The sequence below is a fragment of the Curcuma longa genome, chromosome 17 (assembly GCF_044706935.1).
Source record: "Curcuma longa cultivar G26 ecotype Majalengka, Jawa Barat chromosome 17, ITB_CL_G26_1.1, whole genome shotgun sequence".
NCBI lineage: Eukaryota > Viridiplantae > Streptophyta > Magnoliopsida > Zingiberales > Zingiberaceae > Curcuma > Curcuma longa.
This window is the reverse complement of record NC_133877.1, coordinates 5,499,201-5,524,613: the sequence shown is the minus strand read 5'-3', so window position 1 is coordinate 5,524,613 and position 25,413 is coordinate 5,499,201. Positions and strand designations below refer to the sequence as shown.

The window sequence follows — 25,413 nt, the reverse complement described above, 5'->3', positions numbered from 1 at the left end:
TTTATGTATTGTGGTGGACAACTGTTTGTCCGCTGATTTTATTTATATAAAATTATAATTGTTAATATTTCTTAATATATTTAAGTGACTCTATATAAAGGCATATTAAAAGGCACTGTGTGCATAGACTAATAATCCGGGGTACACTAAGCTCAAGTCAATATGGAATCTCATACAATAATCTATTATAAGTAATTTTATCTTACTTTAAAAAATATAATTTTTGAGAAACGAACTCGTAATTTTTAAATCACACTAACAATAATTTTAATACTGTACCAAGACTCTATTCAAAAGTAAAATACATACTAATTTTAATTTTTCACATCTTTAATAAAAAAAAAAAGTGAAATACATTATCCCAATTACCCCACACAATCAGCCCCACGATTATTTATAAGGAAGTAAATCAAAAAATTATAATTAACCAATACAAAATAGAGCATTATTTCAACTTCATCGATATTTGACCGTTGTTCTACTTCAACAAGTCTACTCCACACTAACCAATTCAATCATACCCCAAAAGCTTTTAATTTCTCACCTCAAGTCATTGGATGAGATTGCCTCATATTATTTAGTTGAATGCTCATATCTTTTGGGCTTTAGACAAGTAATTGAGTTCAAGCCAAAACACTACACACTAGCGTAAGTATTAATAATTGAATCAATAAGCAAAACAGGTCCTATGAATTTTACATGTCGGGCAATGGTGTTCCAATTAGCAGATTGAAACTGCCGTTTTGTGGTTTGTTTGATCGAAAACTGAGGATAAGGATCACACAAACACTATTATACTTTCCTAGGCTGTGAGCCGCGAGGAATGTTTTACAAGCAAACTTCTTGCAGATTGTAGTGCATATGTAGCTTACTTCTCTTGAACTCGTCATAGAGTGTCGATCGGTGTGAATGGCACGGCTTTAGTTCTTGCAACTCGGTATCCTATGAAAACTGAAACACAGAAAGAAACTACTGAGAGCAGCAAAGCAAATGCAGAAGCTGAGTTCCATGAACCATTTGAGGAAGACGAGGAAGCTGATGCAATGTCCAAAGGTAACCAATTGCAACTGGCAGAAAAATGATCAGATTCCCTCCAAGCTTTCCCGCCTGTCGGATACCAGAATGCAACAGCCACCTTGCTGGCCTGACCGATTGTGAATTGAACATCCTGCAACCGAGGAGCACATGTGATTGTCTTCTCGTTGGAAACTGAAATTTGTAACCAGAAACACTATTCGAATTTAGAATGATAAAGAATGCTCAGCAGAGGGAATTTGGATACTTGTTGGAAATGGTCCATCGTCCTCAAGGGTCTTGAGAATTCAAAGAAATAAGTACCCTTTTCACCATCTTTTCCATATGGACTGTCATCTTCGATCAAACCTGGACAAAGACAATAAAAAAAAATGAGGGAGCTAGGAACTTAAGCAAAGCAACATAAAATTTTGCTTAACAGAGTAAATTTTATAGACAGAGCCACATTCTTGTCATGCTCAGAGATAAAAGAGTCCTGTGTTTCTGACTAGTGTAGGTAATTACGACGTTAATTGTCAAGTACAAATCCTGTCTTAGAAGATGACAAAGCCCGACCTAATACTATAATAAAGTCGTTAAATAAACGAGAATGAAGCTCACATAAAACTGAAAGAGCTACAACAAAAAATATACTAAACGACACACATATATGAAAGTGGATCTGCATGCAATAAATCATGCATATCATTCACATTGCATATCTTAGCTCAAAAAGCTATTCTTCATTCTGCAATATCTACATACTAATCCCTACTATAGTCATGGTTATTGTTCACCAAAACTTGTATTTTTACCCTATCTACTTGTAGGGAGTTTTGCCATAATCAGATAGGGTAGTCCGGTATACAAAGCTTCCGTCAATACGGATCCTGAAGAAGGATAGAACCACATTGGTTTCTGATGTTTCTGCACTAATTTAATCTGACAGAGTTTTAAGAGAATTGACAATAAACAAATAGTCAACCATTAGCAAAAGTATAAAAACTTTTCCAATTTATATCTTGATTTGTTTGAAAAGTAAAATCACCATAATCATATGGATCTTTAAATTTACTTGAAGATTCCTGAACCCAATCTCAAGTTTGATCTGACATGTCTTTCCACAAATGATTTTGTCCTCTCTTGTTTTCTTAGCTCCGGTGTTTGAGAACCACTCCTAATACTAACTACACATGATGACCCTTGTCCAGTATTGAACAGCAGATGAATCTGAAATGGACTGATCATATTCTGAGAGAACATAAAATTTAACCTACTAATCCATTTGTATGCCACTAAGCCTCATAATCTAACGGTCGAATCATGCTATCAATTATGTATCTCTATAATGAATCAGAGGTCTGGCCATGGGTTCTGAAATTGTAACTTTGTTCTACACAAGCCAGGACTTTATCAAAACATGTCTAAAAAAGTTATTCAATAGGGAAAATAATTTCCAGTTTCCACTACTGAAAGGTTAATCAAGTTGATATGCATATATTGTAATGGCTCTTGGAGGATCTGATACACCATGTGCTACCTGTGAAACAGACATCTTCAATAGGAAAACTAAAGCTCAATTGTGGATCTCACAAAAAGGTTACTAAAATACACTATCATGACAAGTGGACAAATAAGAGCTTACCTGAATGAAAGTTTAGACTACTGTGCCACCAGGCTCCTTGCCAATCATTTTGAGCATTTGAAGTATTTGCTGCGATAACAAGGACAATCAAATGAGGGCTTCTTTTGCATAAAGAAAACTTTAATAAAGATACAGTAATATTAAAACTTTGTTATAATTCACTATAGAAGAAGAGACAAAAGTTCTACTACTTTTTGGATGTAAAAAATAAACAAACAAATTTGACAAATTTAATTAACTTGAGCTAACAAAATATATCAGAGATAAATTATCAATGTTGTCAGAAAACTTGGTGAATTAAAGGAATGGTTGACATGGTTTTGCAATAAAAAAAGGGTAGAGATGACGAATGCAAGGCCCATTAATAGGCTTTGAAGTAAGAGAACTAGCATTTAAGAGGACAAGAAAAAACAACAAATATATCCAAAGCAACACAAGAAATGGCATAACTAAGTGGAGCATAGATAATGTCAGATGTATCAACATAAATCTCCAAATCTAAAATAAATATACACTTGATGATGTAACTGAAAAAGCTATAAAGGGGCAGGGGCAGGGGCAGGGGCAGGGAGTTCATACTTAAATTGTCCATTGCCTTTTTTTCTCAAGGCAATATATGGGTGGATTTCATTCACCCAAATAGATTAAAATAAAATCAAATACAAAGAGCAGATATTGACAGCAAGTTTCATTCTATAATCCAAAACAATTGATAATACAAAAGGTAGTTTTTGCCTTGTAATATATCAATAAAATATAATTACCTGAAGGACCAATTCCATCAAGATTTCGGCAATGAGGGTTCCATGCATATAGATCAACTAGGTGACCAAAACTACAAACAGAGAGCATACACAGCTCAGATTCTGGATATCAAGTGAATATCTAGTTAAAATACAAACTGAAATGGATCATTTACCTATCTTTCCCAGTCCCATTTAAGTTGTCCATGAGATTACCACCATATAGCCGCCCAGGAATAGCATTACCCAGCGAAAAGTGCATAATGTCCACTTCATGACCACGGCAGCTTTTAGCAGTGCATGTACCAGGCATGTCAGCACACCCTCCCATCTAATGAAAGAGAGCATGGTTTCACAAGTATATTTGATATATTATATAAATCAGAAAAAAGGCAATTTAGAGAAGTAACGAAGAGAAGTATTTTACAACAAACAAAGTTGATTTTGAAATCAATTTGGAATGTTTATTAAAGTCAGAAAAGATAGAAATGATGCTTTGCGACTAAAAACTCACATTCTGATATGTGGCATTTTCCCCCACTTGAAACATGAGAGCAACAGAAGGACATTGTTTACTGTTTCTGAATTTCCAAAAAAAGGAATAATCAGAAAATATTTCATTCAAATGCATAATGATGAAATTCATAAGATTCTGATAAATTTTCGATGAAATTGTCACAGCGAGTGAAATAGGACAAGAAGACTAAACAAATAGCCATTACATTGAACAATAATCTTGGCATAAAGTAAAAATTAGGAAAGGAGGTCAAATGTTGCTTATTCATGGCGCACACACACAAAATTCACTAAGGATGGACTTAGTAGGTTACACTTTACAGCTTTATTTGATAACCTCGAGAGCCATATAAGACCTCCAACTGCATTGTGAGTTCTGAATATTATGTTAAGAGAAAGAAATAACAGTAAAAATTCTCAAGCTATTTGGGATCAGTAAAAACTAAAAACTTACAAGAACCATTTCCCCTCATAGAAATAACAATAACTGCAACAAGAAAAATACTTAAATACAATGTCCCTCAAATATGTTACTGGCCTGACTAATGGCTTTGTCGTTTTTCTTAGAGACAGCTGGATTCTTATTTTTTTCAAAATGATTATGCCGATCATCAGCAACTTTAGGAAACTCACCTTTTCCAAAAATGCAGAATTAATTATCTAAATCTTGCATCATTACACATTTACATAAGCCTTAATGTCAACTACCCTGGCAATTTAAACAATCAATCAGTATGCCATAAAAACAAAAGTTCTTACCCAGTGGAATAAGCATATTCGCCATTAATTTGAAGCATGAAGAATACATTACTACCATCATGAACAGCCTGAAAAAATATTAACAAGCATAAACAAGTCAATTGGTTAAGCTGTAAGTCTCATTAATTCAATAAAATCATACACATCTAATGAGTTCAGATAGAACCAGAAACTATTTGGTACATGCATCATAAGAAAATTCAAATAGAAGCTCACTCACTCGGCAAACCAAATCAAAATGCAATTTGGTTAATTGAGTTGAGGAGAGAGGAGGCGGCTATAGCAAGACGACAAAGATTCTAGAAATAGCCTCTGAAGATGTAAAACCATGATGAGTTGGCTAGTTGGGTGGCAAAATCACAAATAATGGTCTAAGGATGCTGAAAGAGACCTCATTGAAGGGTGAAGGAGAGGCTGTTAAAGTTGAGGGAAATGAAGAATGAAAATTAGTTGAGGGCAGAGGGAACTCTCTCAAAACGCTTAATTAGGCTCAGGGAATCTGAGGCCAGTAGGGAAGTGAGAACACTAGCACTTTCATCTACTAGTTTCCTCTTTTTATTTTGTCTTTAATACTATTTGTAAGTAGCTTATTATGAGTGTTTGTATTTGTGAACTCCAGAGGTTGGCAGTTCGTATAAATGGACTCAAGGGATCAAAAAAGAAAAAAATCTAGGCCCAAAACATGAGCCAGAACAAAGAATCGCCAAGCTAAACAAATGAATGACATGAGCATGAGTAAGGTAACAGAGACATCTTATCAGTTAGATTCAGACATAACAAATAAAAGCAAATAATTTGGCCGTTCCAACATTAATTGTTTGATTATTTATGCTATACAAGAGGGCCACTATGGTTTAACACCACGATAAAGGAGCTTCACACTCCAAGAACAAGAATTTCCCTTGAAATTGGGCTTCGTCATAATTTGTAACAAACTTATCGTGCACAAAAATATATATTATCATTATGTAACTGTATGCTATCATACTGATCCTGTAATCTACATGACTAGATGACCAGGGCGAAGTAGGGACGCTAAAGGTGATGAAGGGAAGTGAGGTACGTATGAACACGGTGAAGTAGAATATCAGGATATAAATAGTTAGGCATCCCTGTGCCTAGTTCCGTAGAGCTCAGGTATTTTTACAAAATTCCTTACGACTCGAGTTGCAGAGCAGATTAAAAAAAAGATCAGAACTACTATTTCATTGTGCTTGCGCACTGCTTACTTTCCTCGGAAGCTACCAAGTTCATCATATCGCGGACAACAAAGCTTCCTATGACTGGTTCAGTCGGAGAGAAAAAGGATTCATTGCCCATTCGGTAAAAGTAAAACAAAATCCGTTACGCGGAACGAAAAGAAAAGATCCATACTTTGACTAGCAATTGTCCGCCTCCATAGGCCTTATCCTCGTCAAAGTCGAGCGCAGGAAGGAGAGGAAACTCAGATCCATCAATGTCGGCCCAGTCGTCCGCGAGACCGTCGACGGTGATCACTCCGGGCTGGAACCCGGCGATAACGCGGACATCGGAACTCGCCTCGCATCTTTGCTCCTGATCATGGTGGTCATGGGCTCGTGCGACACGAATCGACGAGTGGATGAGGAGGAAGAAGAGAAGGAGGAGAGGACGAGGCATCATCGCGGCGGCAAGAATTGGGAGGAGCTGGACGAGGAATCGGGGTCGGCGGAGACTTTTGCCAACCACGGAGGGAAACACAAGTCTGACCAGGACAAGTCACAATTACCATTCAGCCATCGGAAGCTGCCTTCTCCTTCCTGAATTTTTCAATTTTGATGGGGCTCTTTGCGTAAATTCAAACCGGAAGCGTCAAGGAATCCGCAGGCGACAGCCACGTCCAGTTTGTCCACAAAAATTGCTTTTTGCATTTCGCGCCCGAGAATCCGACGGCGTCATTGGACTCTCCAAACTTTGCAAAGCCGGCCACATCATTAGCACGCGTCAGCCGGAAAGCCACATCATTTGAGATTTCAATGATTTTGATGAAGTAACCAACCAAAGCTTCATAAATAAATTGCCTAATGTTGAAAATACTATCTCAAATAGTAATTTGTTTAAAATATTTGTCACTTTGTTATTGAAAATTAATCCGGTCCTAAATCAAGAAGGGGAGAGACCACCAATGAAAATGAGAAGGTTGGCGAGGGATCAAAGATCTTTCACTAATAAATGAGATTGATAATTAAATTTGTAGATTTCCTCTAAAATTTGAAGAGGATCCGTGGGCCCTTTTTTATACTCTTCCATTCAAGGGAAGGGTGGAACCCACTATTCCTCACATGTTCATCGAGAGAGCATCACGTCCTCCACTGCCTGTCTTACTTTACGACGCACGTTGTCCCACGTTTTCCCCTGTATATCACTATTAGTGCCGTTCCACACTCCGTACGTTCGCTATCGGTCATGCTCTCTCTATCGAGGTCGAATACCATACCTGTTGAGATTGAGAGACATAGGAGTCGGAGTCGGAGTCAGAGTCGAGATGTCGGACGTCAAGCAGATACAGGAGTCGGAGTTGGGCATTGAGAGATGTAGGGGTCAAAGTAGAGAGTCGGGAGACACAGGGTCAAAGTCGGGCACTGGGAGACGCAAGGGCTAAAGTCGAGCACCGAGAGTGAGGGCATCGATTGGCATGGGGTTCATTCAGTCATGATTTCATGTACCCTTTGACCTGTAGGTAGCTTTGACTCGACCACATGGCTTTGACCCTAGCACGTGGAGGCCAATTATCCATTGCATCACAAGTCTCCTCTTCGAGTCTAGCTGAAGGAGGCGGAAATCTAACTAATTAACTGGACTTTGGTGTGTTGTTATTATTCGATGGGCTTGAGGGCCGATGGACTTGGTCAGGTTCATCTAGTTTGATGACATTGTTGAGATCGGGTGATTATGCCATGCTTCAAGAATCAACGAGATCCCATGTCAACCATTAATGCTTCTTGTAGACGTGGTGATTATGATCATCATGGAGATCAACCAGCCGTTATGGTCGAGATTGCTTAGGTAAGGGCGTCCAATCACGCTTGATATGTTGTCAGACTTATGGATGGGGTGATCGAAGTGACATGCACTACATCGCCTAATTTGATAGTGGAGCCAAAGATGCTCGCATTTTAGGGCCTCCCATCAAACGACTCATGCAGACAAGACCGACCTTTCTTAGGGCGAGTTAATAGGAGAGGGCAAATAGTTTTGATTACTTCGTCTCTTGAACATGTGTTTATCGTTTGAATGTGCAATGAAAATTTTGATTCAAACTTATAATCACAAGTACAACTCCGAGATTTATTTTGTATTCGTATCCTATGCAACTAATACAAGACCTACTCCTAGTAATGTTCCTCCACTATAATTTTTCCATTTTAGATACTTTTCAAAAGTTGAGAAGTCTCTTATAATATGTTCTTATAAATACATAATAATAAAACAAATATAAAATATATATAAAATACAAATGAAATTGAAAATAATTTTTTCAATAGAAACTTACTTGGGATGCTTTCTTGTTCCTTGAAATTATTTTTTTATTCCAAAAAAAATTATATTCCGATTTGACTTGTTTATTCTCATCTATTCCATAGGTTTTAATTTTTTTATTTATTATAGATACGCCAATTTTAAATATTTTTTAATCTGATTTTTGTTATTTCTTTCTTTTTATCTGACATGGGCCTATTAATTTATTTTCTTTAAAATTATTATTTTTAGGATATTGTTTTCCTTCTGTGCATTATAACAAGAAAAGTCAAGATTTTTTTTGATAAACTTGTTTCAATATAAAATGTGTCAATTATAATTATTCACTAATTCTTATAAAATAAAAATATAATTACTATATCATAAAGATTAAATGTATGATTGATTGTCCATGTTTTTCTATTTTTTTATTGTAGATATATTAATTTTAATTTTTTTAATCTAAAAGATCTTTAAATTTCTTTTCTTTTATCAAACTTATTTATAATTTATATTCAATTTTATTTTCAAAAAATTATTATTTATTTTCTTATTTGTATTATTCGATGAAAATTTAACTCCTAACCAAGTTGTGTTTTTAGATCATTGTTTTTAAACCTATTTTGATAATAACTATTGTAGGTGGAAGAGATGGTGTTAGGAAAAGTATTATAAAATTAACTTTTAAATAGGAAAAAATAAAAAAAAATATCCTTAATTATTATAATCATTAAAAGGTCCATTTTTAAAAATAAAATAAAATAAAGCCCCTAATTAACAATAATTTTAATCAATTAAAATAATAAAAAAATATTTTGTATATAATATTGCTAACCAAGTTAAACTAAAATTTTTAATTTATTTTAATATGTAATAATAGTTATTTCTTCTTCTAAAAAGGTGGATCCGCCACCTTAGCGGCCCCACACGGTCGGCCTTACGACCATCTATGAAGAGGTAAATCGAGAAATTGCAGTTGGTCACGACTAGGATATTATGGCTTAATTCGATAATAATAGTTATTTCGATCCTTATATAAGGTGGTAAATAAGTCAAATTATGGTGTACAAATTTATTTGATAAGATAATTAAATTGAGTCAAATCTAAAATTAATTAAAATATTGATAAAATAACCAAGCTGAGTCAAACTGTATGATGTGCAAGTTTTTAAAATCTATTTCAAAAGTATAATAAAAATTTATTAAATATTTCAACGAGAGAAAAAAAAACTAAATTTTCATTTCAATAGTGTTAGCTATATTGGAAGATACTTGGAAGAGAGACTCCTCGGATGCTAATATACCCATGAACTGCTCCTTGCTCGTGCGCCTTCTCAGGATTTCCAATCCCATATGCTTAAATTTCTTCATCTTCTTCCGATTTGAGAGAAACCCTTCAAATCTCCTCTCTGGCATCGTCACTTGTAAGTTAATCAGCTCCAATCTTGTCGTCGATCCATGGAGCAAGTGATCGTTTTCATTGGTGCTCTCTATATGCGTAGAATCTGCCCATATGTCAAACTCGGTATTGCAATCATTGTACTTCTTCATCAACTCGGCCAATATCATAGTCGACGACGGATCTTTCAGATTGAAATGGAGGTTGAAGATCATGTCGTCCTCTCTATCTTTCGGACATCTACATTCATCAATTCCTGCAGCTAATATCTGTCGATCAAAGTATAAATTATGTTAAGGTTATGCATGCATAAAAATTAAAGAACGTCAGTTTTATCGATCGATATCCTCTCACGTTTTGGGCTCCTGTCACGTTTTGGGCTGTGCTAGAATTCAGCATGAGGCAAACGAATCCCTTTAGGAAAGGGGCTCTGAAAAGATTCTTCAATACAACTGAAGGATCTTTCCACCGCATGAAGGCGAGAAGTAACGACGCGGTCCGGACCTTGGGCGCTTCGATGTGAAGCTTATAGATGACGTTGACAACGAGGGACTCGAGCTTTGGGCCGCAGACGTCGATGGCGCGGAACCAGGGGAACATGTAGAGCAGGACTAGATGCTTGAGGGAGGCGGAGTGGATGCTCAGTTTGTCTATGCCGCGATTGAGACCGTAGCAACAGACGAGTTGCAGAGTCTCGAGAAAAGGGCAGGAGGCGAAGAGGTTGCGTAGGAAATCATCGCGAAAGGACACAAAATTCCATTTTGATGGAGGTGAGGAAGGCGCAGCCCAAGGGCGAGGAGGGGCGGTGATAGAAGTGTTTATACAACCGAATCCTGCGCAAGTAGAGAATCCGCAGGGACGTGATGCTGAAGAAGTCGGAATCCCCGCCGCTGCTGAGGTTTAACCAACTCGTAGTGGGAGGATTTCGAGGATGAGGTCTTGCACGCCCGCCTCGACTAAGCCGTCGACGAGCAGCTGCTCGAGACGGTTGGGTAAATAGGTGACGTCGTCGTGGAAGACGATGTGGCATTGGTGGATCAGGGCACGGGGGAAGGTGAACTCTTGGTGGTTGTAGACGCCGCCGGAGGGGCTCCCTACGTCGAGGCGGAAGGTGTCGAGTCGGGGGATGGAGGGGAGGAGGTCACGGAAGCGGGAGCAGACGGCGGAGAGGGCGACGCGCTGCTTAATGGATAGGAAAGATTGGATAAAGATGAGGAGGTCTTCGGAGAGGGAAGTAAGACGGTCCTCCGGCGCACTTTCCTGCTCACACCGGTGCTTGTCGTGGTACGCCATCAAAATCAAAGCGTCGGGATCGAATTGTCTGTTGCCTTCTCTTCAGCACTATTTAAACGCGGTGCCCACCGGCGGTTCCTAATAAATATGATACAGAAAGTAACAGATGATATAAAATATATATAATTTTGTTTACTAACCTAATAAATAGGATAGAGAAAAAAAATACGGTATTAAACGTTTGAAATAGTAATCAAGAATAAATCTTATGAAAAAAATTAGTTATTTGATTTAGATAATTTAAATTTATTTTTTTACGTTAATCTGTCAATTAACTAACAATTATAGTAAAAAAATTAACATTTATTAATTAAGATTTAGTTTATATTTCTTGAAAGATAGAGTAGAGTGAATAATTCTAATCGCATTGTCTTTTGAATATGTGCATTTAAATGTACAACAAAAATTTTAATTTAAACTTGTAGTAGACATGTACAATTTCAAAATTTATTTGGTCTACGTCTCAAGAATTTTTTTTTATTCGTACTCATAACTCAAGTTGCATAATGCTGACATAACTCAAGTTGCATAATGCTGACATAGTCTTAGGGAAATCCTTAAATATTTATTAAGTTGTCTCTAACCTTTTTTATTTGTCTTATTATATCATTAGTCAATTATTCTGATTCTTTTCCAAAGACAATTAAAAATAGTATTTCCTTGTTTTGGAATCCTTTATCTTTTCTTTTTAAAATTGAAATTTCCTAGATACATCTTTTTATCGAAAAAAACTTTTAATTGAATTGATTTCCTGACTGTAGATTCTTCCCCTTCCCCTTGATAAATAAATCAATTTTTTTTACTCAACTCCATCACGTACTATCAATCTACAACTAATAAAACAGAACAGATTATGTCAAGACAAAAACATCTTTTTTTATAGAAAATAATGATGGATATAAACCGTTAACAATACAAATATAATTAAAAAATGGATATAAAAATGATGGATAGCTTTACGCGCATGCGAAAGCGATTGAATTATACACTGCTAATGGTATAGATTCCTACCTTTGGAGAGCGAATTCATGAGGTTCTCATAACTCTCCCAACAGGGGTTCAAGTCGACTTGAAGATAATGCAAAAAGATGGGGCACCAGACGGAGACTTGTCAATGAAGGAAGGAGCAGGTTGGATAGCGGCATACTTGGGCTGAGCACCAATCCCGAACTGATCCAAATGCACATGATCAAGGGCGGTCACGATCTCAATCGACTATGGGTCCAGGGCGACAAAGAATAAGGTATTGAAATCGTACAAGACCGAGGTGGAGGCCATGCAACAACAACCACATGTTACGGTGCCGGAGGCTCAAGAAGGATTGCGATAGTTTTGAGATGCAGTCCAGTCCCGGTGGCTATTGTGCTCCTGGATGATGGACATGTTGAGCAGCAAGGTACTGGTACGAGAGCGCCACAACAACGCACACAAGTGGTGGGGAGGAATGAAGAATTGCAGCAAGAAGAAGTGGTCAGCCGGCCACAAGATCCAGTAGTACAGCTGACCTTTACAGGTGGGGGGAGTTCCTCCTCCTCCTCTTTGTCATCGGATGCATTATGTGATGGTATACCAGTTAGTGAGGACCATTGTACATCATTAGAGACATCTACATCTTTTATAGTGCCTCCAGCTACCTTAGCAACTCAAATGTGGACAATGGGAGTAGCACACTGGTTCCAACAGTTGGATGAACCCTAAACCCTAAACACCGGGCGCGAGCAGCCTGAAGAGGTGGACAATGAAGGTGGCTTCATGGAATATTAGGGGCTTCCACAAGCCTCTAAAGCATGGGGGAGTGCAACATCTTTTCCGGCAAAAAGACATTCAGGTTTTGGCGTTATTGGAGACAAAGTTAAAGGTTGACTCTTTAAGCCCAATTTTATAACGAAGGTTCTCAGGCATGACGCATGCACATAACTTTGGTTTTTCTAGTCATGGCTGAATATTACTTCTATGGGATTCCCAGAGGGTGGCTTTAGACATTCTAATAACTACGGAGCAATATATGCATTTCCATGTTCGTTGTCATATTTCTAGCAGGAGCTTTCTGGTCACTTTTATATATGGGCTTTATTCTATTGTCACACGGTGGCCGTTATGGGAGGCGCTTATGGATTTTGGGGACTCTATTTCTACTCCGTGGATGGTTATGAGGGATCTCAATACTTTTCTATCCATCGATGAAAAGCAAGGGGGGCACCAGTCACCAATCATGAAATGAGGGATGTGTAGATTTTTTCTAAGCATGCGGATTTGTGGGCCTTCGATCAATTGGAACTCGCTTCACATGCTCAAATGGTACAGTATCTTGTAAGCTTGATCGAGTTTTGGTTAATCCATTTTGGTTAATGGCAGATTTTGATGCATACGCGGAGTTTATAGTACCGGATTGTCTCTCCGATTATTCTTGTGCCCTAGTGCATACATTGGGAAAGAGCCGTCCACTAAATCAGTCTTTCAAGTTTCTCAATATGTGGGCATTGCATAAGGATTTTGAAACAGTTGTAAGAGACTCTTGGACAACCCCGGCAACGGGGAATGCCCAATTCATACTCAAGACAAAGTTGCTTCGTTTGAAAGGTTGTTTGAGGATGCTCAACAAGGAGAATTTTTATCACATTTCGGAACATGCGCGGAGAGCAAAGGAGGAGTTGGTGGCGGTTCAGATGGGTATTCTTAATGGCGTCCAACACCATTGGAGTATAGTAGTATTCGGAAACAAGTTAATCTCTTAGCCGAGGCGGAAAGATAATCTTATCAACAACAGGTTAAGATTGTGTATCTAAGGAGTGCGGATAAGTGTACCAAGTTCTTTCATGATGTAGTGAAGCGAAACAATAAATGTAATGCTATTATTACACTCCTAAAGCGAAATGGTGATTAAACGGAGAATATAGAGGAGGTTCCGGAAGAGTTCGTGGATTATTTTCATGGTTTGCTTGAACATGTTGGAGAGGGGAGTAGCTTGGGCGGCTTGGACAACATGAGCATGACACTGTTGAGGAGTCAAACTGAGGATCTTTGCAAGCCAGTGGAGGTGGAAGAAATACGGGCTGCCTTGCATGACATTGGGAGTCGAAAAGCCCTAGGTTCGGATGGATATGGTTCGAAATTCTTTCTCTTTGCTTGGGATATTATTGGTAGTGATTTAGTTGCAGCTGTGCAGGAATTTTTTCAGGGTGGCAAACTGCTCAAGTAATGAAATCACTCCTTGATTTCGCTTGTGCCAAAGCGCAATCATGCGGTGAGCGTTACGGATTTTAGATAAATCTCATGTTGTAATGTGATTTATAAAATCATCTCAAAGATACTTGCTGGGTGATTAGCGGCTGTCTTAGAATTTTTATTAGACTCGGCACAAGTGATTTTTATTAAGGGAAGGTCTATTGATGACAACATCTACTTGACTCAAGAGTTGTTTCGTAAGTATGCTCGGTGCATGATTAAATTAGATTTAAAGAAAGCGTTTGATATAGTTAATTGGGAATTCCTTTTTTTTTGACACTTGTTGGTTTTGGTTTTTACCAACAATTTTGTAATTGGATTAAGGAATGCATTACTATGGTTTCCTACTCTATATCTTTGAATGGTGGGGTGTATGGTTTCTTTAGTGGAAGGCGTGACCTTCGACAACGGGATCCACTTTCTCCTTTATTATTTGGCCTATGCATTGAGGTATTGTCCTGAAAACTTCGTGCATTTCCACTTTGACTACTTTCCATTTTCATCCGATGTGCAAAGAGATTGATCTTACACACCTTGTATATGTGGATGATCTCATGCTATTTTGTCGTACGGATGGGTCTTCTATGCAATATTTGAAGGATTATTTGGATTTCTTTGGGGAGGTATCGGGTTTACAAGCTAATTCGCAAAAATCATAAATTTTCATGGCCGGTGTAGAGACTACTATCAACAATCAATTACTTCAAATCATGGGCTTTCATGAAGGTTCCTTTCCCTTTAGGTACTTGGGCATTCCCTTAACGGCGGAGAAGCTTCGTATTGCCAATTATGGGTCACTTTTGGATGCTATCACTTGAAGGATTAATACGTGGCCCAAGTATACGTTATCTTATACCGGTAGATTGGAATTGGTTGGCACGGTTCTTCAAGGTATGGTATGTTTTTGGCTATCTATGCTACCAATTCCAAGTGAGGTAATTGAAAAGATCAAGGCTATTTGTCAAAGTTTTGTGTGGTCTTCTAAGTGACCTCCTATCTCTTGGTCTAAAATTTGTCTATCAAAGAAGGATGGAAGCTATGGTATTCGGGATCTCCACGCATGAAATGAAGTTTTGCTAAGTAAAATACTTTGGGACATACAATCTCAGAAGAATTCTCCATGGGTGAATTGGGTGCATCATCATTATGTTAAAAATGTAGATTTTTTGGCATGGAATGCAAAGTGTTCGGATTCTCCTCTAATTAAAAGACTTATTGAAATTCGAGATAAGATTGTCCATAGCTCGAATGATGTGGGGAGGGCTAACATGACTATGATAAATTAGTTTGTTGGTGGGAAAAAAGGAGTTTCTAATGCTTATCATTTTTTCATGTCACTGGGTTTGGAGGTAGCTTGGAGTCTGGTGGTGTGGAGGTCGGAAGTTATGCCTAAATATCGGTTTATCTTGTGGATGTAATTAGCAAATGGACACTTGAGAACCAAGGATCACGTGGAGTATGAGCCTAACAAGTTGTGTGAGTTATGCCAACTTCATGAAGAAACCAACCACTACTTATTTTTTGAATGTCCCAAGGTTTGTGAGGTGTGGGGCAAGGTCAAGCATTGGCTCGGTATTGGATAAAATTTTACTTCTTTTGAGGAGATGCAGCAGGTTCTTGGGCAGCATTACAAGAATGGGCGACTTAAAACCAAGGCGTGCTACCTCGGCATCTCTCGCTTGATATACTATATATGGGAGGCACGAAATCGAAAGTGTTATCAGGGCATTATCCCAAATTTTGATTGGATTTTTTTGCAAGGTGCAGGTCCATATGTATTAGTTTATAGATCTTAAGTCACGATAGCATTCAAGCTATCGGTGGCTCTGTTCCTGAAATGAGATTGGTTTTGTGGTCTGTAGTGCTTTGTTTGACTCGTAGATGAACATGTAAGTGTTTTGATGTGTGGACATGTGGGGCTATAGTGTCTTGGTGTTGGTGGTGTTAATGAGTTTGATGTAGTTTTTTATTTGATGGGTCATATATATGTGCTCAATGGTTAGTACTATCTGGGCTATGATATTAATCTTTTGATTGTACATTTGAGGGGTCTAACCTCTCTTATTTTATCTATATATGAACTATTAAAAAAAAAAGCCCCTTCCTAAGTCAATTTCCTAAGGTGGCTACTTGTTTGGCCTCATATAAGATTCGATTCTAGTTGAGAAATATTAAAAGGTCCTTCACACAAGGTTTGGACATCAGATTTATCTAATTTAATTTTTATTTTCATTTTATATGAATTTATTTTTCTGATAAAATGTAGATTTATTATGAACCACATCAATATTTTATTTATATATTCATGTTATTATACCGAGAGACAAAAAAAAAACATTATGAGATTTATGAATAGGTTAGGCTATTTGGCCACTTGACGCCATCAAGCCGAGGGACGTGGCTAGTGCCGCGCGTGGTAGTAAACTAGTAATAGAAACGTATGGCATGGGCGTTAGAGAAGAAGAAGAATTTAATATTAGATCCTCGTTTACGATGAGATACTCGAAAATAGAAAAGTAAATTAAAGAAGATTCAATTTATTAAAATAAAATTATAATTATGTAATTAATACATTTCTTTTTAATTTATATAAATTAAAAATAGAATCGTGGCGGAAAGAGTCAGAGTCGGGGGATAGAGAGGAGGAGGCATCGGAAGCAGGTGCAGCCAGGGTAACACACTGCTTGATAGGGAGGATGGAGATGAGTAGGTCGTCAGGCTAGCAAAGGCGTCGGGAATCTGGATCGAACTATTCTCTACTAGAGTCGGTCATGATGGACGATGAACAGTGAAACTCCTCACCACGTCAGCTGTCGCACAAGACTCAAATCACTCGCGCAGGATATCAATCTATATATATATATATATATATATAATTTTGTTAACGAATCCAATAAATATATAATATTAAAAAAGGGGTTTTAATCTTTTGAAATAGCAATCTAATACTTTTTAAATTTTATCATTTAATAATTTTATAAGATCCACTTATTTTTGTCAATATTATGAAGTAGTTTAAGAAGGATTATCCGAACAGTTACGTTCATGAGGAAATAGCGAATGATAATAGTAATAAAAGAATAAATCTTATGAGAAAATTGGGTTATTAGTACAAATCTTTTATAACGTTAATTAACTAAAATTTACAATAAAATATCACTTACTTATTTTTCATCCATCAATAATCTTATTTCTAATCTAATGAATTTAACAAAAGGGAATATATATATATATATATATGACCGTATGGATCCCATCGTTGATATCACATGCCGATGTCATAATGCGGAGATACACCTCTTAGTCTTGAGGCAGATGGCGTATCCGAGTCATTAGATGTGACTCGACCGTTGACGGTAGACCCGTCACTCTTGCTTCGACCTGTAACGGATGAGTTTGATCCGTTAGTATGGACACAACCGCTACTCACGGATCTTACTCGAGTGGATCCTCTCCTGACCCACTGTCGTCCAGTCAATCGGCTTACACCTGCTTTGAGTAGACTTGATGGAGAGGCTTATGATATGGCGGATCCTAAGTAGTCTTACGTGGAAGTGAGAGTCAAGTGGCAGGCAGATATGGAAAGTCAAAGGGTCAATAGTCAACCTTAGGTGAATTGGGTCGACCTTCTCGACCTCGATGAACTCGGTCACTCGGCCTATCTCTCGGCCACTTCCGACCTCAACAAACTCGGTCACTCGATCTATTTATCAGGTCACTCGATCTCCTGACCTCGACAAACTCGGTCACTCGGGCACTCCGGACCTCGATGAACTCGGTCATTCGACCTATCTCTCTTGGTCACTCCCGACCTTGACGAACCCGATCACTCGGCTTATCTCTCGGCCCTCCCGACCTCGACGTGCCCTCCCTCTCTCATCCCAAAAGGCGCCAGAAGCCCTCAAGCGTGTGAGCCCTGCCAAGCCATAGGGTGGTTACGAGGTTCTCAGAATTGGTCCCCTATATCCCCTCGTGTTTGCACCTATGGCTAAAAAGCCAGAATATTCCACACGGCTGAGCCATAGGGCGGTTACGAGGGTGCCAGATTTGGTCCCCTAGATGCCACAAACCACTGACAGTGATTGTCAGAACTTGCCCCCTCAGTAATAACAAGGTCTGCTCTCGTGCCAACGTGAAGATTCCTACTTGAGTATCGAAGTGGCCTGCCGGGAATCCCTAGCACCCTACTAATCCGTGTGCTCAGTCTCCTTCTTTGGGTCCCTTTGTCGGCGAGAGTGACAGCGCGGGAGGTGGCAGATTCTTGATTGGTGGCTTGACCGTCTACGGCATCCAACCGAAAGATATCTATCAACCTAATTCCTCTAGATACTCAAGTAAGTGTGTGTGATTTAGAGATTAATGAAACTCTAATTTTAATGCTTTCTATTGTCCAGTACATACACCCTTAGTAACTTAAGCATCAAAGAGATCGATCTTATCAGAAATAATTTATGGTGCTCTCTAACATTTATTTTTGGGTGTGCAGATCGAACTAAACCTCCACTTTAATAGCTACCAGGTCAGTCGGGAAACATTTACATCATTACCTCTTCATCCTCTAGCTCAGCATTCATCTTATTGACGGATTCTATAATCATAAGTCCAACAAAGAAATGCATGAACTGATCTTTAAACAATGGCACTGTTTAAAAACATTCGCACCAGAAATCCAACTTACATGATTTAACAAAGAATGAAAACATTTGTATCGACTACAATAAGTTAGCGACACTAAAATTTCATTTCAATACAATTAGTGATACTGGAGGATACTTGGACAAGAGACTCATTGGAAACTAATATATCATTGAATTGCTCTCTGCTGGTGCGACTTTTCAACTTTTGCAATCCCATCTGCTTTAATTCCTCCTCCATCTCTTTCTGATTCGAGAGAAACCCTTCAAACGTCCTCTCAGGCATGATCATCCGTAGTTTAATTAGTTCTACATCTATAGAGCCATGAAGCAAGTGATCATCCCTCGCTGTTTCAATGGTGTTCTGTATATGCGCAGAATCTACAAGTATATCAAACTCGGTATCACAGTACTCATTGCACTTCTCTAGAAACTGAGTCAATATCATAGTTGATGATTGATCTTTCAGATCGAAGTCGAGGTTGAAGATCACGAAGTCCTCTTTGTCTTCCGGATAAATAAGTCTATCAATTTCGTTTTCTGCTACTAAACCCTGCCAATCAAAGCAAATTATGTTAGAGTGTGCGTAGAGATTAAGAAAGTCAAGTTTATCGATCGATCGATCTTCTCTCACGTTTGGGATCGTGCTAGATTTCAGCATGAGCCAAGCGTCATCGATTTGAAAAGAAGCTCCGAGAAGCTTCGTCAATGCATCTGGAGGATCTACCGGCGGATGAAGGCCGAAAAGTAGCGAGGCGTTCTGGGCCTTGGGAGCTTCGATGTGTAGCTCGGCGGCAACGTCGACGATGAGCGACTCGAGCTTTGGGCAGCGGACGTCGATGGTGCGGATGCAGGAACTCTTGTGTAATAGGACTAGATGCTTGATGGAGGCAGAGTGGATGCTTCCGTTGCTCGCGTAGTGTTCAGAGCAATTGATGAAATGCAGAGTCTCGAGGAAAGGGCAGGAGGCAAGGACAGCGGGCAGGAAATCATTCTGGAAAAGGATGCAACGTTCCATTTTGAGGGAGGTGAGATGGGTGAGAGCGATGGACGGACGAGGGCGGCGGCCATCAATGCATGATATGCATCCCATCGCGATTCTGTGCAACGAGAGACTCCTCAGCGACTTGATGCCGAAGAAGTCGGAAATTCCCCTGCCGTTGAGTTCTAGGACGCCCACCTCGACTTGATGCCATCTCATCTTGCCTGAGGTTTCGAGGATGAGATCTTGGACGCCTGCCTCGACGAGGTCCTCGACGAGCACCCGCTGGAGGCGTTTGGATAAATAGGTGATGTCGCGAAAGACGATGTGGCATTGGCGGATCAGGGCACGGAGGGAGGTGAACTTTCGGTGGATGTCGAAGCAGCTAAAGGGGCACTCGACTTCGAGGCGGAAAGAGTCGAGTCGGGGGATAGAGGGGAGGAGGCAGCGGAAGCGGGTGCAGACGGCGGAGAGGGCAACACGCTGCTTGATAGGGAGGAATGAGAGGATGGAGATGAGTAGGTCGTCTTGGAGGGAAGTGAGAAGGTCCTCAGGCGCGCTTGCCTGCTCATGCCGGTGCTTGTCGTACTGTTCCGTCATCAGGCGAGCAAAGGCGTCGGAAATCCGGATCGAACTATTCTCTCTGCTACACGAAGTCGGTGGCTATTTAAAGGAAGATGCCGGCGGTTTTAATTAAGTTATCGAAAATATAGCAGTTAGATAATTTTGTTAACGAATCCAATAAATATAATATAAAAAAAATAGTTTTAAATCTTTTGAAATAGCAATCTAATACTTATTAATTTTTTATCCATCAATATTATTATAAGATTCACTTATCTTCGTCAATATTATGAAGTAGTTTAAGAAGGATTATCCGAACAGTTGAGGAAATAGCTAATGATAATAATAATTAAGAAATAAATCTTATGAGAAAATTGGGTTATTAGTACAAATCTTTTACAACGTCAATTAACTAAAATTTACAATAAAATATCACTTACTTATTTTTCATCCATCAATAATCTTATTTCTAATCTAATGAATTTAACAAAAGTGAATATATATATATATATATATATATATATATATATATTTTAAACAAATCCAATAAATATAATCTAGAACAAAATACGGTTTTAAATCTTTTGAAATAGAAATTAAGAAAAAATCTTATGAGAAAAATTAATTATTAGGTTTAGTTTATTATTTTTTATTAGATTTTTTTATTATTTAACAATTGGAGTAAAAATATAACATTTATTAGTTTTTATCCACCAATAATTTAATAAGATCCACAGATCTTCACTTATCTTTATCAATATTGTGAAGCAGACTAAGAAGGATTCCATATAAGGTCCCAAGAGAAGATTTATATAATTTAACTTTTATTTCATTTTATTAAAATTTAATATTGTTTATTAATGTAGACTAGCTTTGAACCATGTTAATATTCTTTATCTTTATTTGTAAGTTTATATTATTTTACGAAGAGGTAAAAATGTATAAATTCTTAATTAATTAATAAATCTTTCATAATATTTAAAATTTTTGATTATTTTAATTAATTTAATAAAAATTAAATTAATTGATATTTTATTGATTTAGTTTGTTCAATTTTTATTTGAAAATTTAATTGATTCGGTTAGTTGAAAAATATTTGATTTAGTTCGATTTCGATTAATTCAATTCGATTTTAACCGAATACTCACCCTTAATTATCATCCATACTTTTATTGGATACGAGCATTATATGTTATATAATTTACTGCTAAGATGATACGAGTTAATAGGGGAGGGTGAATAGTTTTGATTACTTTGTCTTTTGAACGTTTGCTTGTCATTTGAATGTGCAGCGGAAATTTTGATTCAAACTTATAATCACATGTACAACTCCAAGATTTATTTTGTAGTCGTATCCTATGCAACTAATACAAGACCTACTCCTAGTAATGTCCCTTCACTATAACTTTGTCATTTTAGATACCTTCCGAAAGTTGAAAAGTCTCTTACAATATGTTCTTATAAGAACACAGTAATAAAACAAATACAAAATACAAATGAAATCTAAAATCACTTTTTCAATAGAAACTTACTTAGGATGCTTTCTTGTTCCTTGAAATTATTTTTTATTGAACCGACAATGCAATAGTAATTTGCTCCAAAACTTCCAAAAATTAGCCATGGTTGTGAAAAACTCCTTCTTTTAAAGTCTTTAGGTCGAGCTCATTTTCGCCTATCAATCGACTGATCTTACTCATCAGTTGATTGATATGGTCTCTGACCTATTGAACGACATTTAAATCTTCTGAAATCTATCTGATTTTATCAATTATTTGAATACCAATTGATTATTTAAACATCAGTCGACTAATTCTATAAGTTGAATCAAGCATATGAGTTGATATGCTTATGTTCGACTTTCGATGGATATCAATCGATTGATGCAACTCATCAGTCGACTTAAGCAATCAAATTTGACTTACTTCTGTTTGTTGGAAACTGTCATTAGTTGACAAATATAATCCATCAATCGAATCAAGCAATCGAATTTGATTTACCTCTGATTGCTTTTCATTGACATCAATAGACTGATACTCATGATCAGTCGACTAATATCGAGTAACAAAATATATCTCTAAACCAGCTTTGTTTCACATCAAAGATTGCCTCGTTCTAATATTTGAATAAAAAATTATCGCATTCTAAAGTTTGTTCTATCATTTCCGCATCACTATTAATCAACTAATACTCATGTTTCGGCTTTATCAAAGTCGAATTCTCATCTTGTCCTCCTGTATCAAGTTGACCTTAACCTACCATAACTTTCTTTATCCGATATCCGATTAATCTTAACCTGTTAAGACTTTCTGTAGCCTAAAATCCAGATAATTTTTATCTATCGGGACTTCACCCTTACTTAGCATCTAATCAATCTTGACTAGAGCCGAGGTTGAAGATCATGATGTTCTTTTTGTATTCCATTTTAAGGCAAGTTGGGTCAGAAATCATGGCGGAGATATGCAGCAGCATAAGGGTGCTCTATCTAGACTTTTTCTATCTGATATGCAATCCATTTAATCCTTTAAGATTTTCATTGTCTATCCGATCGATCATGATTTTCTTATTTAGTAGTCTACGCACTTAATAAATACGTCAGATCTTAAATGCTTAATTTTAAACTTTTTATCAATATCGAAATATATGTTTAATTATTTAATGAACTAATACGATAACTATTTCAACAGCTTAGTTCATTTTAGATTAGACTTGATCACTTGGTTATTTTATTAAATAATCTTGAACTCCATAAAATTTATTCCGATTTACCTTGTTTATGGTATAAGTAAAAATCCTCATAAAGAAAAGATAATTTCTCATCTATTCCATAGTTTTTTATTTTTTTATTTATTATAGATATGCCAATTTTAAATATTTTTTAATCTGATTTTTGTATTTCTTTCTTTTTATCTGACATGGGCCTGTTAAATTATTTTCTTTAAAATTATTATTTTAGGATATTTATTTCCTTCTGTGCATTATAACAAGAAAAGTCAAGATTTTTTTTGATAAACTTGTTTCAATAGAAAATGTGCCAATTATAATTATTCACTAATTCTTATAAAATAAAAATATAATTACTATATCATAAAGATTAAATGTATGATTGATTATCCATGTATTTCTAATTTTTTATTATAGATATATTAATTTTAATTTTTTTAATCTAAAAGATCTTTAAATTTCTTTTCTTTTATCAAACTTATTTATAATTTATATTCAATTTTATTTTTAAAAAATTATTATTTATTTTCTTATCTGTATTATTCGATGAAAATTTAACTCCTAACCAGTTGTGTTTTTAGATCATTGTTTTTAAACCTTTTTTTTTATAATAACTATTGTAGGTGGAAGAGATGGTCATAGGAAAAGTATTATAAAATTAACTTTTAAATAGGAAAAAATAAAAAAGAATATCCTTAATTATTATAATCATTAAAAGGTCCATTTTTAAAAATAAAATAAAATAAAGCCCTAATTAAAATAATTTTAATCAATTAAAAAAAATTTTTGTATATAATATTGCTAACCAAGTTAAGCTATAAAATTTTTAATTTATTTTAATATGTAATAATAGTTATTTCTTGGTGGAATCCGTCATCCAACGGTCCCACACGATCGGCCACACGACTATCTGTGAGGAGGTAAATCGAGAAATTACAATTGACTATGACAAAATATAATAATTATTTTGATGTGGTAAATAAATCAAATTATAGTGTACAAATTTATTTGATAAGATAATTAAACTGAGTCAAATCTAAAATTAATTAAAATATTGATAAAATAATCAAGCTGAGTCAAACTGTACGATGTACAAGGTTTTAAAATCTATTTCAAAAGTATAATAAAAATTTATTAAATATTTCAACGAGAGAAAAAAAATTAAATTTTCATTTCAATAGTGTTAGCCATATTGGAAGATACTTGGAAGAGAGACTCCTCGGATGCTAATATATCCATGAACTGCTCCTTGCTCGTGCGCCTTCTCAGGATTTCCAATCCCATATGCTTAAATTTCTTCATCTTCTTCCCATTTGAGAGAAACTCTTCAAATCTCCTCTCTGGCATCGTCACTTGTAAGTTAATCAGCTCCAATCTTGTCGTCGATCCATGGAGCAAGTGATAGTTTACATTGGTGCTCTGTATATGCGTATAATCTGCCCTTAGATCAAACCAGGTATTACAATTATTGTACTTCTTCATCAACTCGGCCAATATCATAGTCGACGATAGATCTTTCAGATTGAAATGGAAGTTGAACATCATGTCGTCCTCTCTATCTGTCAGACGTGGTTCATCAATTCCTGAAGCTAATATCTGTCGATCAAAGTATAAATTATGTTAAGGTTATGCATGCATAAAAATTAAAGAACGTCAGTTTTATCGATCGATATCCTCTCACGTTTTGAACTCCCACTACAACAAAAATTGTATGTTGGGGCGCTCAAAAAGTGCCTCAATAGATTTATGTTGTGACACTTTGATTTGTTGAGGCGTTAGGATAAAACGTCGTACAAGCGGGTGTCACAACAAATACTAGCGCCCCAACAGATATTTGTTGAGGCGTTACTAAATGTTCCTTAAAGTGTTTTTGAGGCACGAAAAAATGCCTCAACATATAGCAGATGCACAAAATGTCTCATATATGTTGAGGCATTTTATTGTGCCTTTTAAAGTTCATTTTAAGGCATCCAAAAGTGTCTCATCTGCTATATGTTGAGACGTTTTATTTTGTCTCATAAATTTCATTTTGAGGCACAAAACAATGCCTCACCTGCCATATATTGAGGCAATTTATTGTGCCTCTTAAATTACATGTTGAGGCACAAAATAGTGCCTCATATATAATATGTTGAGGCGTTTTATTATGCCTCTTAAATTACATTTTGAGGCACAAAACAGTGCCTCATCTATCATATGTTGAGGCGTTTTATTATGTCTCTTAAATTTTCTTTTGAGGCACAAAACAGTGCCTCATCTATCATATGTTGAGGCGTTTTATTATGCCTCTTAAATTTTCTTTTGAGGCATGAAAAAGTGTCTCATCTGCTATATGTTGAGGCATTTTATTATGCCTTTTAAATTTCATTTTGAGGCATGAAAAAGTGTCTCATCTGCTATATGTTGAGGCATGACAAACGTAACTATATCAACTCGATTAA

The 25,413-nt window shown here is 36.7% G+C and overlaps 1 protein-coding gene and 2 pseudogenes across 1 annotated transcript; all 3 read right to left on the bottom strand.

Moving 5' to 3' along the window:
* Window positions 1-622: 622 nt before the first annotated feature.
* On the bottom strand, window positions 623-6,427 carry LOC141811596 (uncharacterized; annotated as a pseudogene).
* Window positions 6,428-9,384: 2,957 nt separating this feature from the next.
* LOC141848295 (uncharacterized) lies at window positions 9,385-10,846 on the bottom strand (annotated as a pseudogene).
* Window positions 10,847-18,802: 7,956 nt separating this feature from the next.
* On the bottom strand, window positions 18,803-20,287 carry LOC141811983 (uncharacterized). The gene is made up of 2 exons (XM_074700067.1): window positions 19,340-20,287; window positions 18,803-19,258 (listed from the first exon to the last, which is right to left on the bottom strand). The coding sequence occupies exons 1-2, from the start codon at window positions 20,285-20,287 to the stop codon at window positions 18,803-18,805; spliced, it is 1,404 nt and encodes a 467-aa protein (XP_074556168.1).
* Between the last annotated feature and the right edge of the window lie 5,126 nt (window positions 20,288-25,413).